Source organism: Neocloeon triangulifer, unplaced genomic scaffold (genome assembly GCF_031216515.1).
Source record: "Neocloeon triangulifer isolate White Clay Creek 2 clone unplaced genomic scaffold, ASM3121651v1 ptg000012l, whole genome shotgun sequence".
NCBI lineage: Eukaryota > Metazoa > Arthropoda > Insecta > Ephemeroptera > Baetidae > Neocloeon > Neocloeon triangulifer.
This window is the reverse complement of record NW_026775554.1, coordinates 12,288,474-12,300,475: the sequence shown is the minus strand read 5'-3', so window position 1 is coordinate 12,300,475 and position 12,002 is coordinate 12,288,474. Positions and strand designations below refer to the sequence as shown.

At 36.1% G+C, this 12,002-nt stretch overlaps 3 protein-coding genes across 5 annotated transcripts; 1 reads left to right on the top strand and 2 right to left on the bottom strand.

Moving 5' to 3' along the window:
* Window positions 1–464: 464 nt before the first annotated feature.
* Window positions 465–2,589, top strand: LOC132196804 (probable small nuclear ribonucleoprotein Sm D2). 2 transcript variants are annotated; one of them, XM_059619698.1, is made up of 4 exons: window positions 465–625; window positions 716–977; window positions 1,140–1,284; window positions 2,448–2,589. In XM_059619698.1, exons 1-3 carry the CDS (start codon window positions 621–623, stop codon window positions 1,242–1,244), a joined length of 372 nt encoding a protein of 123 aa, XP_059475681.1. In that variant the 5' UTR covers window positions 465–620; the 3' UTR covers window positions 1,245–1,284; window positions 2,448–2,589. The 2 variants fall into 2 exon arrangements, with proteins under 2 accessions (XP_059475681.1, XP_059475680.1); XM_059619697.1 differs by lacking the exon at window positions 2,448–2,589 and having other exon boundaries at window positions 1,140–1,322.
* A 32-nt stretch (window positions 2,590–2,621) lies between these two features.
* Window positions 2,622–9,704, bottom strand: LOC132196802 (glycerophosphocholine phosphodiesterase GPCPD1-like). 2 transcript variants are annotated; one of them, XM_059619693.1, is made up of 16 exons: window positions 9,547–9,704; window positions 7,845–8,011; window positions 7,614–7,777; window positions 6,598–6,761; window positions 6,386–6,541; window positions 5,928–6,038; window positions 5,699–5,864; window positions 5,487–5,628; window positions 5,006–5,231; window positions 4,672–4,737; window positions 4,030–4,188; window positions 3,841–3,971; window positions 3,653–3,788; window positions 3,441–3,601; window positions 3,257–3,386; window positions 2,622–3,203 (listed from the first exon to the last, which is right to left on the bottom strand). In XM_059619693.1, the coding sequence occupies exons 2-16, from the start codon at window positions 7,991–7,993 to the stop codon at window positions 3,132–3,134; spliced, it is 2,133 nt and encodes a 710-aa protein (XP_059475676.1). In that variant the 5' UTR covers window positions 7,994–8,011; window positions 9,547–9,704; the 3' UTR covers window positions 2,622–3,131. The 2 variants fall into 2 exon arrangements, with proteins under 2 accessions (XP_059475676.1, XP_059475677.1); XM_059619694.1 differs by lacking the exon at window positions 4,672–4,737.
* Window positions 9,705–9,865: 161 nt separating this feature from the next.
* On the bottom strand, window positions 9,866–11,999 carry LOC132196803 (general transcription factor IIE subunit 1). Its single transcript, XM_059619695.1, has 7 exons — window positions 11,891–11,999; window positions 11,356–11,702; window positions 11,137–11,303; window positions 10,776–11,049; window positions 10,598–10,720; window positions 10,340–10,541; window positions 9,866–10,120 (listed from the first exon to the last, which is right to left on the bottom strand). Exons 2-7 carry the CDS (start codon window positions 11,641–11,643, stop codon window positions 9,936–9,938), a joined length of 1,239 nt encoding a protein of 412 aa, XP_059475678.1. The 5' UTR covers window positions 11,644–11,702; window positions 11,891–11,999; the 3' UTR covers window positions 9,866–9,935.
* Window positions 12,000–12,002: the final 3 nt, after the last annotated feature.

The following is a 12,002-nucleotide window of genomic DNA, read 5'->3' as shown; positions in this document are numbered from 1 at the left end:
TCATCAATGTTCATAAAACACAATTAATATTTTTAATATGCTGCATATATTGAGACTGTATTTTAAATTTGTGAAAAATTTCATGCTAATAAAAGCTTAAAAATAACAACAATGTGAGAAAAATAAAGTGTATTTGTGTTTGATTATTTTTTAAAACACGCAAAAAATACAAATCACTTTTAATTACATCATTTATCGTAAGCGATTTAATAATTAATTAAATATTAAATTTCAGCTATGTCCGCGCCGAATCTGCTTAAGGACTCCTTATTGACATAGTCAAATCAAGTCTTTACAACAATAGAAATAATTTTTGGCAATTATTGGGAATTTAACAAACCATTGTTGTAAAGACTTGATTTGACTATGTCAATAAGGAGTCCTTAAATTTTTTCTTGTTGAGCACACGATCGAGATCGCTATTGGTCAGCGGGAAAATCATCAGCGATCATCAGCCTCGCTGATGCTCCGCGAGAAATCATCAAAAAATCTTGTTTACTATTGAAGCCGTTCTTTTAACCCCGTTTTGAGCAACTAAATCTCAAATATTCGACATTTTCCAGGATTTATAGAGTGTAAATTTCTACAAGCTAAGAAGAAAATATTTTCCGCAACAAAATATGGCGTAAGTAGTGATCAAAATCCAAGTTAACAAGGAAAATAGCGAAAGCGTCGTTTCATCGTGGCCAACAACTGAATTTTGCTTTTTTCGCAGGGCAACAACTCTCTTGACCAAACCAAAGTCAGAAATGACCCCAGAAGAGCTTTCAAAGCGCGAGGAGGAGGAATTCAACACAGGACCGCTCTCTGTTCTCACCCAGAGCGTGAAAAATAACACGCAGGTGCTCATAAATTGCCGCAACAACAAGAAGTTGCTCGGCAGAGTCAAAGCATTTGACCGCCACTGCAACATGGTTCTTGAAAATGTTAAAGAAATGTGGACAGAGCTCCCAAGAACCGGCAAGAGCAAGAAGAAGGTGCAGTACTGAATTATAAATAATATTATGGCATTTTTAAATTCATTTTTATGGAACTGGAGATAGTTTTTATTTTTAATCTCTCCACATTATGTATTGTAACCTAAAAATAAATTAAACTTGCCGTGTACAAAATAAAAACTAATGATATTTTTTTTTCAGGCCAAGCCTGTGAATAAGGACAGATTCATCTCAAAGATGTTCCTCCGCGGAGACTCCGTCATTCTTGTTCTGAGAAACCCCCTTGCTACTGCAGCTGGCAAATAAGTTTCCACTTTTTGTATTCACTTGGAATCCCATGTTTAACGTAAGGACCTACAAATAAAATAAATAATTATATCTGAATCCCACTTATATTAATCAAAAATCATATATATCTACAATCTTTGGATTAATTCTGTGGGCAGGACTACTTTGATAATTTACTTACAGAATCTGGTTCAAAGTAGTGCGACACAAACCTAAATAATTTTCAATATTTTTAAAAAGAGGACTCATTGGGTTGATGCTTTGCACAGGACTAATTTGTTCATATATTTCTAGAGTCAGGTCTAAAGGAGTGCGTCGCACACCTGAAATTTTTTTCATTGTTTTTAAAAAAAAGAGGTCTCTTTGGATTTAATTCTGAGCATAGGACTAATATTTTCATCTATTTACAGAATCTGGTTCAAAGGAGTGCGACGCACACCTGAATATTTTTTCAATATTTTCAAAAAAAGAGGTCTCTTCGGATTTTATTTTGTGCAAAGGACTAAAGTGATAAGATATTCCCAGAGGCAGGTCTACAGGAGTGCGTCGCACACCTGAAATTTTTTTCAATATTTTCAAAAAAGAGGTCTCTTCCGATTTTATTTTGTGCAAAGGACTAAAGTGATAAGGTAATTCCAGAGTAAGGTCTACAGGAGTGCGTTGCACACCTGAAATTTTTTTCAATATTTTTAAAAAAGAGGTCTCTTCGGATTTTATTTTGTGCAAAGGACTTAAGTGATAAGATATTTCCAGAGTCAGGTCCACAGGAGTGCGTCGCACACCTGAAATTTTTTTCATTATTTTTAAAAAAGAGGTCTCTGGATTTTCTTTTGTGCAAAGGACTAATATTTTCATCTATTTACAGAATCTGGTTCAAAGGAGTGCGACGCACACCTGAATATTTTTTCAATATTTTCAAAAAAGAGGTCTCTTTGGATTTTAATCTGTGCACAAGCACAGGACTTATTATTTTCATTTATTAACAGAATCTGGTTCAAAGTTCAAAGGAGTGTGACGCACATCTGAATATTTTTTCATTATTTTCAAAAAAAGAGGTCTCTGGATTTTATTCTGTGCAAAGGACTATAGTGATGAGATATTTCCAGAGTCAGGTCTACAGGAGTGCGTCGCACACGTGAAATTTTTTTTCATTATTTTTAAAGAAGAGGTCTCTTTGGATTTAATTCTGAGCACAGGACTAATATTTTCATTTATTTACAGAATCTGGTTCAAAGGAATGCGACGTACACCTGAATATGTTTCCTTTATTTTTGAGAAATGAGGTTTCTTGTTTCTTTGGATATATACAATACTAAAGATCATTTTCTAATCAGTCAATTAAATGGATTGCGCTTTTCTGAATTGACATTGAGAAAATAAAATATTTAATAAAATACTAATGTTTATGTATCTTTATTGAGCAGGAAGCACAAATTGCATAATTCGAAAGCTAAATAAGCCATATTGTGACTATTGGTTACGTATTTGCTTATACTTCAATAAAAATAATACTTGGAATTTCTAACTCCTCTAATGAACAATGTTGTACTTGGTGATATCTTGCCTCAGCACACAAAATATAAATTAATTAAGTGTGATTGTCCCTTGTATTGAAGATAAAATATATGCAATGGTAAATTGCGTGATTCCCAGTGTGATCCACAGTATGGGCAATGAAAAATAGTTCCTCTCGCTAAATTAAAATGTATAACATTTGATAACTTTTAGCTCAAGTAGCCAAAATCCTAAGCAGAATATGATTATTTAAAGAGCCAGTTACGCAAGTCAATAGCTATTCTCCATTTTTTTCTTATGATAATTTATAAATTTTCATACTTTATACAATTATTTATATTATTTGAATAACTTTGGTGAGATGAAGGACGAAGAGGGAAGTAAAGCGTGCTAGCATGAACCAGAAGCAGACGTAGTAGGTGCAAGATTCAAAATAGGTCCTTCATCGGATTCCTGGCCACACTATAAAACAAAATTATTAGGCTTTATCTATACTCAAATAAGTCGTACAATACCCCTTGTGATTCTACTGCGGACTGAGCTAGACTCTGGATGCCTAGTGCAGCAATCTTCTGTCTTTCACCTCCTCTTGCTTCGACCAAGAAGATGCTCTCTTTCACTTCTTTACAAGCCAACTGATCAATCCTAAAACACAAATTTGATAATTATCTAAAAAAAAATAATAATAATGAATTTTACTTGTCATAAATAACTCCATGGAGTCCCAATGCTTTGAGGTGTCTGATTGTGTTGGCGTCGTTGTTGTCGTCACCCCAGCAGAACAAAACCAACCCCGCGTCTCTAACAGCTTGAACGAGAGATGGGTCTCTCAACAGGTCCTCCGTGTGCGCATTTACACCCTAAATCAGATATTGAATTATTTTAATAAAAAAAAAATTAAATATTCTTACAAGAATTCCAGCGGCTTTGGTAAAGTATATGGCACCATGGATGTCATGGCATCGAGGGTCATTGTACTTAGGGTACTTGCTAGTCGCTCCTTGGGTCAAGAACATAACTGGATACTTATTCTGCTTTAAGCGAATCCTGTTAAAAATTATGTTGATTAAATGAGAATAAAGAAATAAAAAAATTTTACATGGTGCAAATGTCAGGATGAAAGCATGAGAAAATGATTTTTCTGTGGCCTCCGTGTTTGAGAACACATTCTAAAACTATGTCCAGGTACAAATTCAGATCAAAGGGATGGTACAACTCATATGTTCCGTCCTAAAAAAGTAGATTGGAGTTATTATAGAAGAAAGTTACAGAGTCAGCAATAATTTACTTTGAGCTGCATAGTCCATTTAATCTCAATGTTGAATCCAACATGCTCGTCAAGTTTTTCCAAAGCTGACCTCAGGGTAGGGAATGGCTGGTGGTCTTCGAGATCTTCGTCAAAAAACCTCGGCTTTAGCTGATCTTTGCCTTCTTCAAGGTGATATACCTTAAAAACAAAAACTTGTCAATAAAAACGCACTGCCATTCTAAATCCGTGCAAAAAAATCACAATATAAAACAAATAAACGTGATTGCAACACAACATTCATTTTGGCAAAATATTTGATCTTGGGTATTTTCTCTGGCATGGCAGTCATAAACAAGTCGAAGCAAGCACTCGTGACAAAATTATAATGTCAACATGCGTTCGTCGCAGTGCGATATGGAACTTGGCTCTCAGCAAATATGACGGTCTGAGTTTAAACCTTGCTTGCAATGTGAAGAAATTTTTAATAATTTCATACCAATTATTTTTGAGCAAAATTTATTCAGAAGTTAAATCTACAGAGGAATGAATAAAGTTAGTTTAGTGACCTGAAAATTAGTTGAAGGCAAAATGCTAGGAAAATATAATTATGTAAAGATGATATCAACTATAACTAATTAAGGATAAAAGCAGAGCAGGCAAAGCAGCTATTCCTGAGCTTACCCTGCCGTAGCCATCATCAACGGCGCTAAAATGGAGGACTTTACTAGGCACTGGCCAATTTATGCCCTGCAGAGCAATATAAAAGTACAGAACAAAGCAACAAAACTATCACCCATAAAAATAAAGAGGGGCTTATTATCCAGTTTCAAGCATGCTAAAAAAGTTGTGAAAGGAATTTTATTTTTGGTTTCTCTGTAGAGGAGAAATTTAAGTCAACTCTACAGATTGTAGCGCATTTTCCTTGTGCATGCAACTCACAAAAGAGTGTATCTGTATGGATAGATTGGAAGGTAAAGCGCTTATAGGTGTTAAAGAAAAAAAATTACAATTTTACCTTGAGCAGATGCAACTGTTGGAGAGTAAGGTCCTTGACAGGCAGGGTGAGAAGATCATTGTCGGGAAGAGTGCTTTTCTGTTTCATTGAGATGATGACATGGAAATCATGGTAAATGACGGGAACCAAATCTCGGGAAAGTTGAACGTCAAACTCAACAAAGTCGGCTCCATGACGGGCAGCCTGAGTTAGGGAGGCGATTGTATTCTCCCGAATCTCTGCCATGCTGCGTATGAAATCACAATCCCAGTTTTATACATAAAAAATGAAAAGTTATTCAAAGTAAACAATTCGAAAAAAATCAATAGTTCCTTTTTTATACTAGGACGAGTTAATGAAAAAAAGGCAAATTTTACTCTGCTGATTAATCCCAAAAGAAGTCTGGAAGCTTGAATACAATTTTGTATTATTTTGGATAAAAGATTTTTTTTTCCACCTTTTGTGATATTTCCTGAAAATTGCTTTGATTTTAAAATCTCACCCTATTTTCTGCATCTTGAACGAGTTTCCTGCACCCCTGTGACCGACATCAAGGCCACACCAGGTATGGCTCCAGTATCGGCTGTAGACCTCTTTCATGTTGCACTCGTCGTTGGCCATGGGTGCTACTTTGAGGTACTCGACTGCCAAGCAGAGACACAGACAGCGACTCTCAGTAGGGACTCATAGGTCCCGTCAAGTCAATTTACTAACCGGTCAGCTGTCCAATCGGCTGGTGTCTGAGTCCAGTTATTGGGACTATCGCTTGGCCCTCACTGGCCTTCATCACGCTGGGCAGAATGTAGCTGAAGCCCACATGCGTCGGCACATCTTCGTCGGCCGAGCCTTGGCTGCGAGCGTAAAAGTCAACAAGGTAAGCCTGAAAAAAATTATTATTTTTTGTTCAAAAGGCATTTTAATTAAATCATAAGATCATTCTTACCACATTGTCTGCAAAGAGCACTTGAATCTGATACAAGAAAAAATCACCCGCTTTGTAAACTCGTCCAAACTGCTCTTGCGGTCTGAACTCGCAGTCGTCTTCGTCCATAACCTGAAAGTGCAATTAGAATGAGCTTCCCAAATAAGTTGATTTACACCTAATTAGATACCTCGTCAAAATTATACAAAGGAAAGCACTGGAAAACCAGCAAAAAAATATGCATTAGAACAAAAGGTTCTTTGACACCAAACAATTATTTTTTTTTTTTTTCGTCTAATGTGATATATGATTTTTTACGATTTTTTCTTTAACTATTCAAAGCATGTGATTGCCGATGAAGAAGTAGCACATGGATGTGATCATTACCCCATCAGTTATACACTTTGTTTTACAACTGATTAGTCGCGTGACCCACTTTACTAATATATAAACAGCCCCATTAGGAACAAGACAATTACCGAGAGTTCAGTAATGGGCCAACTAGATCGCTCCCCATTGTTCCCAGAAAGCTCCAGCGTGTCCATGCTCTCGTCCAAAGACAATTCTCCAGCTTTTGCTAACCTCTCCGGCGCCGATCCAGCAACCAGATTCACAGGAGTGACTTTCACCAAAACCTAGATGTTTCAAATTTGAAATAAACGTGTTAGGTCGTGACTAATTCAAGTCGCACTTGTTTGTTAAGAAGTCGTCGCTTCCACATTTTAATGGGTTCGTCGCCAAAGATCTTCAGTTGAATTACTGTCTCGGCTGTCAACCAACCTCGCTCGACATGCTGAAGGTTTCCAACCAAACCAAATTCATCAACAGCTTCTCTGCATTGAGTTCTTTCCGAATCTAAATTGCAATTTGAACATTTTAGTTGGGAATTGTCTTTTTTAATTTCCCCCCAAAACATTCATAGCACACTCATTGATTTTCTTCTGGTTCCTTAAAAAAATTGCTGAAACTTTTCTACAATCTACACAGAGTTTTGAGACTTTGCAAGAGTTACAATTTCAATTTACTGGGACTGTCTTTTTGTCAGATAAAAATGAATATAAAAAAATTATAAATTATTTTGAGTAAAAATTCCAATCTGCCACATACAATTTGGCTCCCTTATTCAGTTTAGTCCCTTATTATTAAAATAAAACAATTGAAAATAATTATCCCATTAATAAGCTCCCCTCTTAAATAAATTACGAAGGGACCAGAGATAAAAATGGTCCACAATTGCAACACAAGCATGGTTAATAGGGTTATTGTTAGGGATGTGCAACACAGTTTTTTTTTTAATCTGAAGGTATAGAAATATTTATTTTAATAATTATAAAAAAATCATAAAATCTTCTTAATTTTTGTTAAAGGACTGTAGTGAAGCTGTTAAACTTAATCATAAGTTAGGATTCTTTAAATTATATTTTTACAATAAAAAATGAAAAATAAATAAATGAACTCAATTGAATTGGATTTTAATAATCCAAATTAATTTATGCAACATGATTTTTTTTAAATTATAACATAAGTTCTAGGTTAAATTTGGTTTTTCTATAGAATTTTAGCAAGCTTATTCCAAACTGTGATAATTAAATAAATTAATGATTTAGTAATCTTAATTAAAATATTGCACATCCCTAAAGTTACATCAACACGCAAATACATAATTTCCTTTCAAAAAATTATAAAACAAATTATAATGAAATGTACCCTGCTGAGTAATAACCCTGGGCTGGGGGTGGGTCTCCCATCGCTTGACCACCCTGACCATCTCCATGAGGCGTTCGCCGTCCGACGGGACCAAAACGCACACCAGGTATCTGTACGCGATCGACTTTCCCCTAGGCAGTCGGGCTGTGCCGCGCCACACGTTTCTGCATTTGTACGACGCACGTAGTGTGAGCAATGCAACATTGTGCCACCTAGGTCATTGGTACGTACCCTTCGTGGCCGCACTGCAAGTCCAAGGCCCCCTGCAGTTTCCATTGACCCAGCTGCGGACACTCGCCGATGACCGCCAAGGTCTCTCCAGGCTCGGTGACTGCCCTCACGCAGAACTGCCACTCGCCGATGCCCGAGTTGTCACCCATCGCAACAGCCAGGAGGCACTGAAAACAAAAGGCAATGCATCAACATTTATAAAGAAAAAATATTCATGTAAATTTACACAGGTGCATCAAGTTCATTGAAATTTATGAGACTCTGCAGTTTAAAAAGTCACAAATTGAAATAATTTTTTTTTTTTTTTATTGAACATACACGAACTGCGTAGAGATGAAAAATATTTATACAGGAGCGAAAATTGAAAACAATTTTAAATTTTTATTACTGCAGCTTCAGTCAGAATTAAAATATTATTTACTGCTTCTGTTCAATAAAATAAATTTTTTATTTGTGAAACAAAAATTTTTACGCCTTGGTAGTTCTATTGGCAAAGAACAATTAGTGATGAAAGCCAATGCAAATATTAAACTGTTGCTCTCTTAAAACGTATTCTAGAAAAAGTTACTGAAGATTGAAAAACAACTCTTATATATGGCAAAAACGCGTCAGAAATTTAATTTTCTTTGTCAAAGACTCGGTCTACTTTCCTTTTTTAATAAAAAATAATATGTAACTGTGATTGTAAGTTTCTTACAATATTTTATATTTATAATTTTTTATTCAGTTCAACAAATCCTAAATTTAAATTGCCCCTAATTTACTGAATTGTCCTGACTCCATTCAACAAATATTCTCAAGTAATTCATTTTTAATTCTGTTTTACTAAAATTTACAATAGAAAAGGTATAATTATATTGTTTATTTTTAAGATTTCAATTCAATTTCCTTGATTTTTTCATAACAGAAAAAAATATAAAGATATAATAGAAAGATAAATATTAGAATATGTATTCTACTTATATATGCAGCTGTAATAAGCTGCTTATGTTTTTTATTTTAATTTAGTGAAGGTTTTTTATATTTTCTATCTTTTTAACAGAGACTGTTGAATGAAGAAAACATAAAAGACCGCACATGGCAAAAGCAAATTCTGCTTTCATTTAACATTGAACAAAAATATAAAAGTAGGGCACTGATGAAATTGCAGGTCTGTCAAACTCGTCAAAAAACAAAAATATTTAAGCAAGAGATGAAATTTAATATTTATTTATCTACTAAATTCTTATATAATGTAAAAATTTGAATAATCATAATTCAATTTCTTACATAATTTTGATCGTTTTAAAATCAAAGTCGCAGCTTTTTCGTCCGTATATCGATTGCAACAGACTCAACATACGGAAACCGCAATTTTCAGCTTTGCGGTTTGCCTAAAGCAGGATAATATCATCATACGGTGTAAATTCGTTGTGAGGAATGATTTTAGTCAAATTAGAGTCTCTCACGCATCGAAAACTTATCTTAAAGAAAGAAAGAGATAAATTTGAAAAATTGGAAAGTTGACTGATGAGATTGCAGGAATTAGTACAAGTGCAGTGTTTTGTTTAATTGGTCAAAGGTGAGTTGAAAGACTGGCAAAAAGTAGGACACGTGAAACAAAATATTGAGGCGCAGTACAAGTTTTTCGGAAAATATCAAACGGCTCGACCTTGAAACCAAAAGACGGCGTAGCGATTTGAACAAAAAACAATTTGCTCACCTATCGAGAAGAGCACTCGCAGCCTGGTAAAGACGTCGGAGCAATGCACTCAGCCAGTGAAGACACCGATGCAGCCGTGCGAATGCGAAACAGAAACAGCGGATCACGATCTGCTGGCTCAGCCAGTCCTCCGATTGGCCAAAGGTCGCTAGGACGTAAACAAAGCCCCGGGCGCAGCCTTTTAGTTATTGCTGCTGCCATCTGTGAATGAAAACCGCAGAAAGAACAAAAATAATTAAAATTAATAAATAATATTAAGTACGAAAAAAGACCTTCAAAAATTTTTGAGAAATTGTTCGAACTTAAAATAACTTCACAATTTCCATCAAAAATAAATTTATTTGCCAAACTCTGGCAACGAATCAGTTCAACACAATACATTTCTTAAATCACTCGTAAATGTGGGAATAATATTCTTGATAGGCTTGAATGTAGGCCTCCTTCTCGGCAGCAGACATCTTTGCTATGACTGTGTCATTGACCTCCAAAAGGGCGACAGGCCTGCCGTTAACTAACACTGTCGGAGACGAGTTGTCGTCATCATCTTCGTCATCACTCATCACAGCTGCTTCTTCTGCATTACATTGATATTTGGTTAATAAAGTATTTATTTAAAAATGCATTTCCCAAATAAGGACACATTGAGGGAAATAATTTTAATTTACGGTCAGTTTGAAGCAATTAAATGAGAAAGGAAAATCTCTCATCTTTTTTTAAACAATAGTCTTTAAAATTCTCATTGCACTGCTTTTAACTTGTCTTATATAGGAATTATTAATGAAAATTCATTTACCATCATTAAGAAGATTTGTGGGCATTCCGAGACTTCTCGAGGCGCCCTCGTCCCCGCTCATGTCAGAACCGCTATCATCTGGCTTTTGTGCCTGGGAATAAGAGTCGGATTTCTTTTCATTGGCCAATAGGACTGACATGATGTCCTCCTGGCCTTTGACCTTCTCAGTTGTGGTTGGTTCAACAACCTCATTCGCATCCGGCTAGAATGACAAAAATTTCAATTCGGCTCTGATTATAAAAAAAAATTGAATTGTACCTCTAGCACCACATTCTGAGTAATGGTACTCTCGACCAGCCAAACAGGTCTCTCCTTCTTGTTGGCCTTGTCATTTTTGTCCTCATTATCGTCGATCGAAACATCAACCCGCGCTTCTTCCACCTAGAAATTTGAAACTTTTAGTACAGAGATTCAAATACTAAATTCTCGATCAAACCTGGAAGCCTTTTTCTCTGGTCGACTCTCCGGACCAGGCCTCTCCATCGAGTGGCGGTCTCGGTCCGTTGACAACAGATTTGTTGCCCAAAATTGTGCTCAACTCGGTCGGCTCAGGTTCCAAAACTTCTGGTGCCAGTCGGACGCCCTCAACCTCCTTCAAGAGGAGGTAAATCGTCTCCATCTGCTCGTTGAAGCGAGCAAGCATTAGTCGAGAATCTTTCTTGGGAAGGGCAGACTGGTCCTCCTCCACAAGCGCTTTACAAAATGTGCACCTAGCAAAGGAAGATGACAAAATTAGAGGAATAATAGAATTTTAAAAGTACAATTAAATACAGATAAAAAAATTTACTTTGATTTACCTAAATTCTTGAGTCATGAAGTCGAAGAGCTGGTCAGCCTCCAAGTCTGTGAAGGTTTTGCAACATTCGGGACATCGGAAACTGGCCCTGCTTGTGGCGTCTCTCTCGACAGTCTCTAATCTCTTGTGCATTAGATCCAATTTGTATTTCACTACATTTACGAATGTCTGAGAGAGTCCAATATTATTATCAGTTGTTTTATAATTATATCAATTCTACCTTATAATTTATGAAATAATAATTGACTTTCTGCGCCTTGCCATCAGGGCCCGTCTCCATTTTCAGTCTCACTTGGATGAATTTGTCGTTCTTCAGCGTGCTGATTCTTGCTCGCAACATTTTCCTCTCAAATTTGAGCAGCTCGCAAATGTCGTCTTCCTTCATGCACGGATTTCGCACCAGCATGTCTATGATGAGGGCGTCCTCAATGCAGTAGAAGCCACGGACGATCAGCCTGGCCAGTTGCTTCAGGCTGCTCGGCACCTCCGTCGCCAGTTTTTGTTCCATATTGTGCTCACAGATGAGATAAGTCAATCAAGGGATTTACAAAATCCGAGAGTTTTTACCTAAAAAAATGCGACAGCTATTCAAATCCGCAGCCAAAAATAAGAAGGAAAACATGCATAATTTTTGTTCTTCAGAAAAAAAGGCCGAAAATTTGAATCGGAAAATATGCTTTTTAATTTTGAGGATTTTCGGCAATCGCTTGATCAAAAGAAAAGTCCTGCGAATGTAAAGAAATATTTCAGCTCACCCTAGCAGCTCAAAAATAAGCTTTGTATTTTAAGGTTTCTCATTACATACAAACTTTCCAAAATGCAAAAACTTGACGCAAAGTCGACGGTGTTTTGATTATGACGACTGCT

Coding starts and splice junctions, on each gene's coding strand:
- LOC132196804 (XM_059619698.1), top strand. Junction 978..1,139: donor CCGGCAAGAGCAAGAAGAAG/GTGCAGTACTGA, acceptor TTTTTTTTTCAG/GCCAAGCCTGTGAATAAGGA.
- LOC132196802 (XM_059619693.1), bottom strand. CDS start 7,993: ATGGGTGACAACTCGGGCATCGGCGAGTGGCAGTTCTGCGTGAGGGCA. Junction 6,542..6,597: donor GACGACTTCTTAACAAACAA/GTGCGACTTGAA, acceptor TGAAACATCTAG/GTTTTGGTGAAAGTCACTCC. Junction 5,629..5,698: donor GCCGATTGGACAGCTGACCG/GTTAGTAAATTG, acceptor TCTGCTTGGCAG/TCGAGTACCTCAAAGTAGCA.
- LOC132196803 (XM_059619695.1), bottom strand. CDS start 11,643: ATGGAACAAAAACTGGCGACGGAGGTGCCGAGCAGCCTGAAGCAACTG. Junction 10,542..10,597: donor CTCAGAATGTGGTGCTAGAG/GTACAATTCAAT, acceptor TTGTCATTCTAG/CCGGATGCGAATGAGGTTGT. Junction 10,121..10,339: donor CACAAATCTTCTTAATGATG/GTAAATGAATTT, acceptor AATGTAATGCAG/AAGAAGCAGCTGTGATGAGT.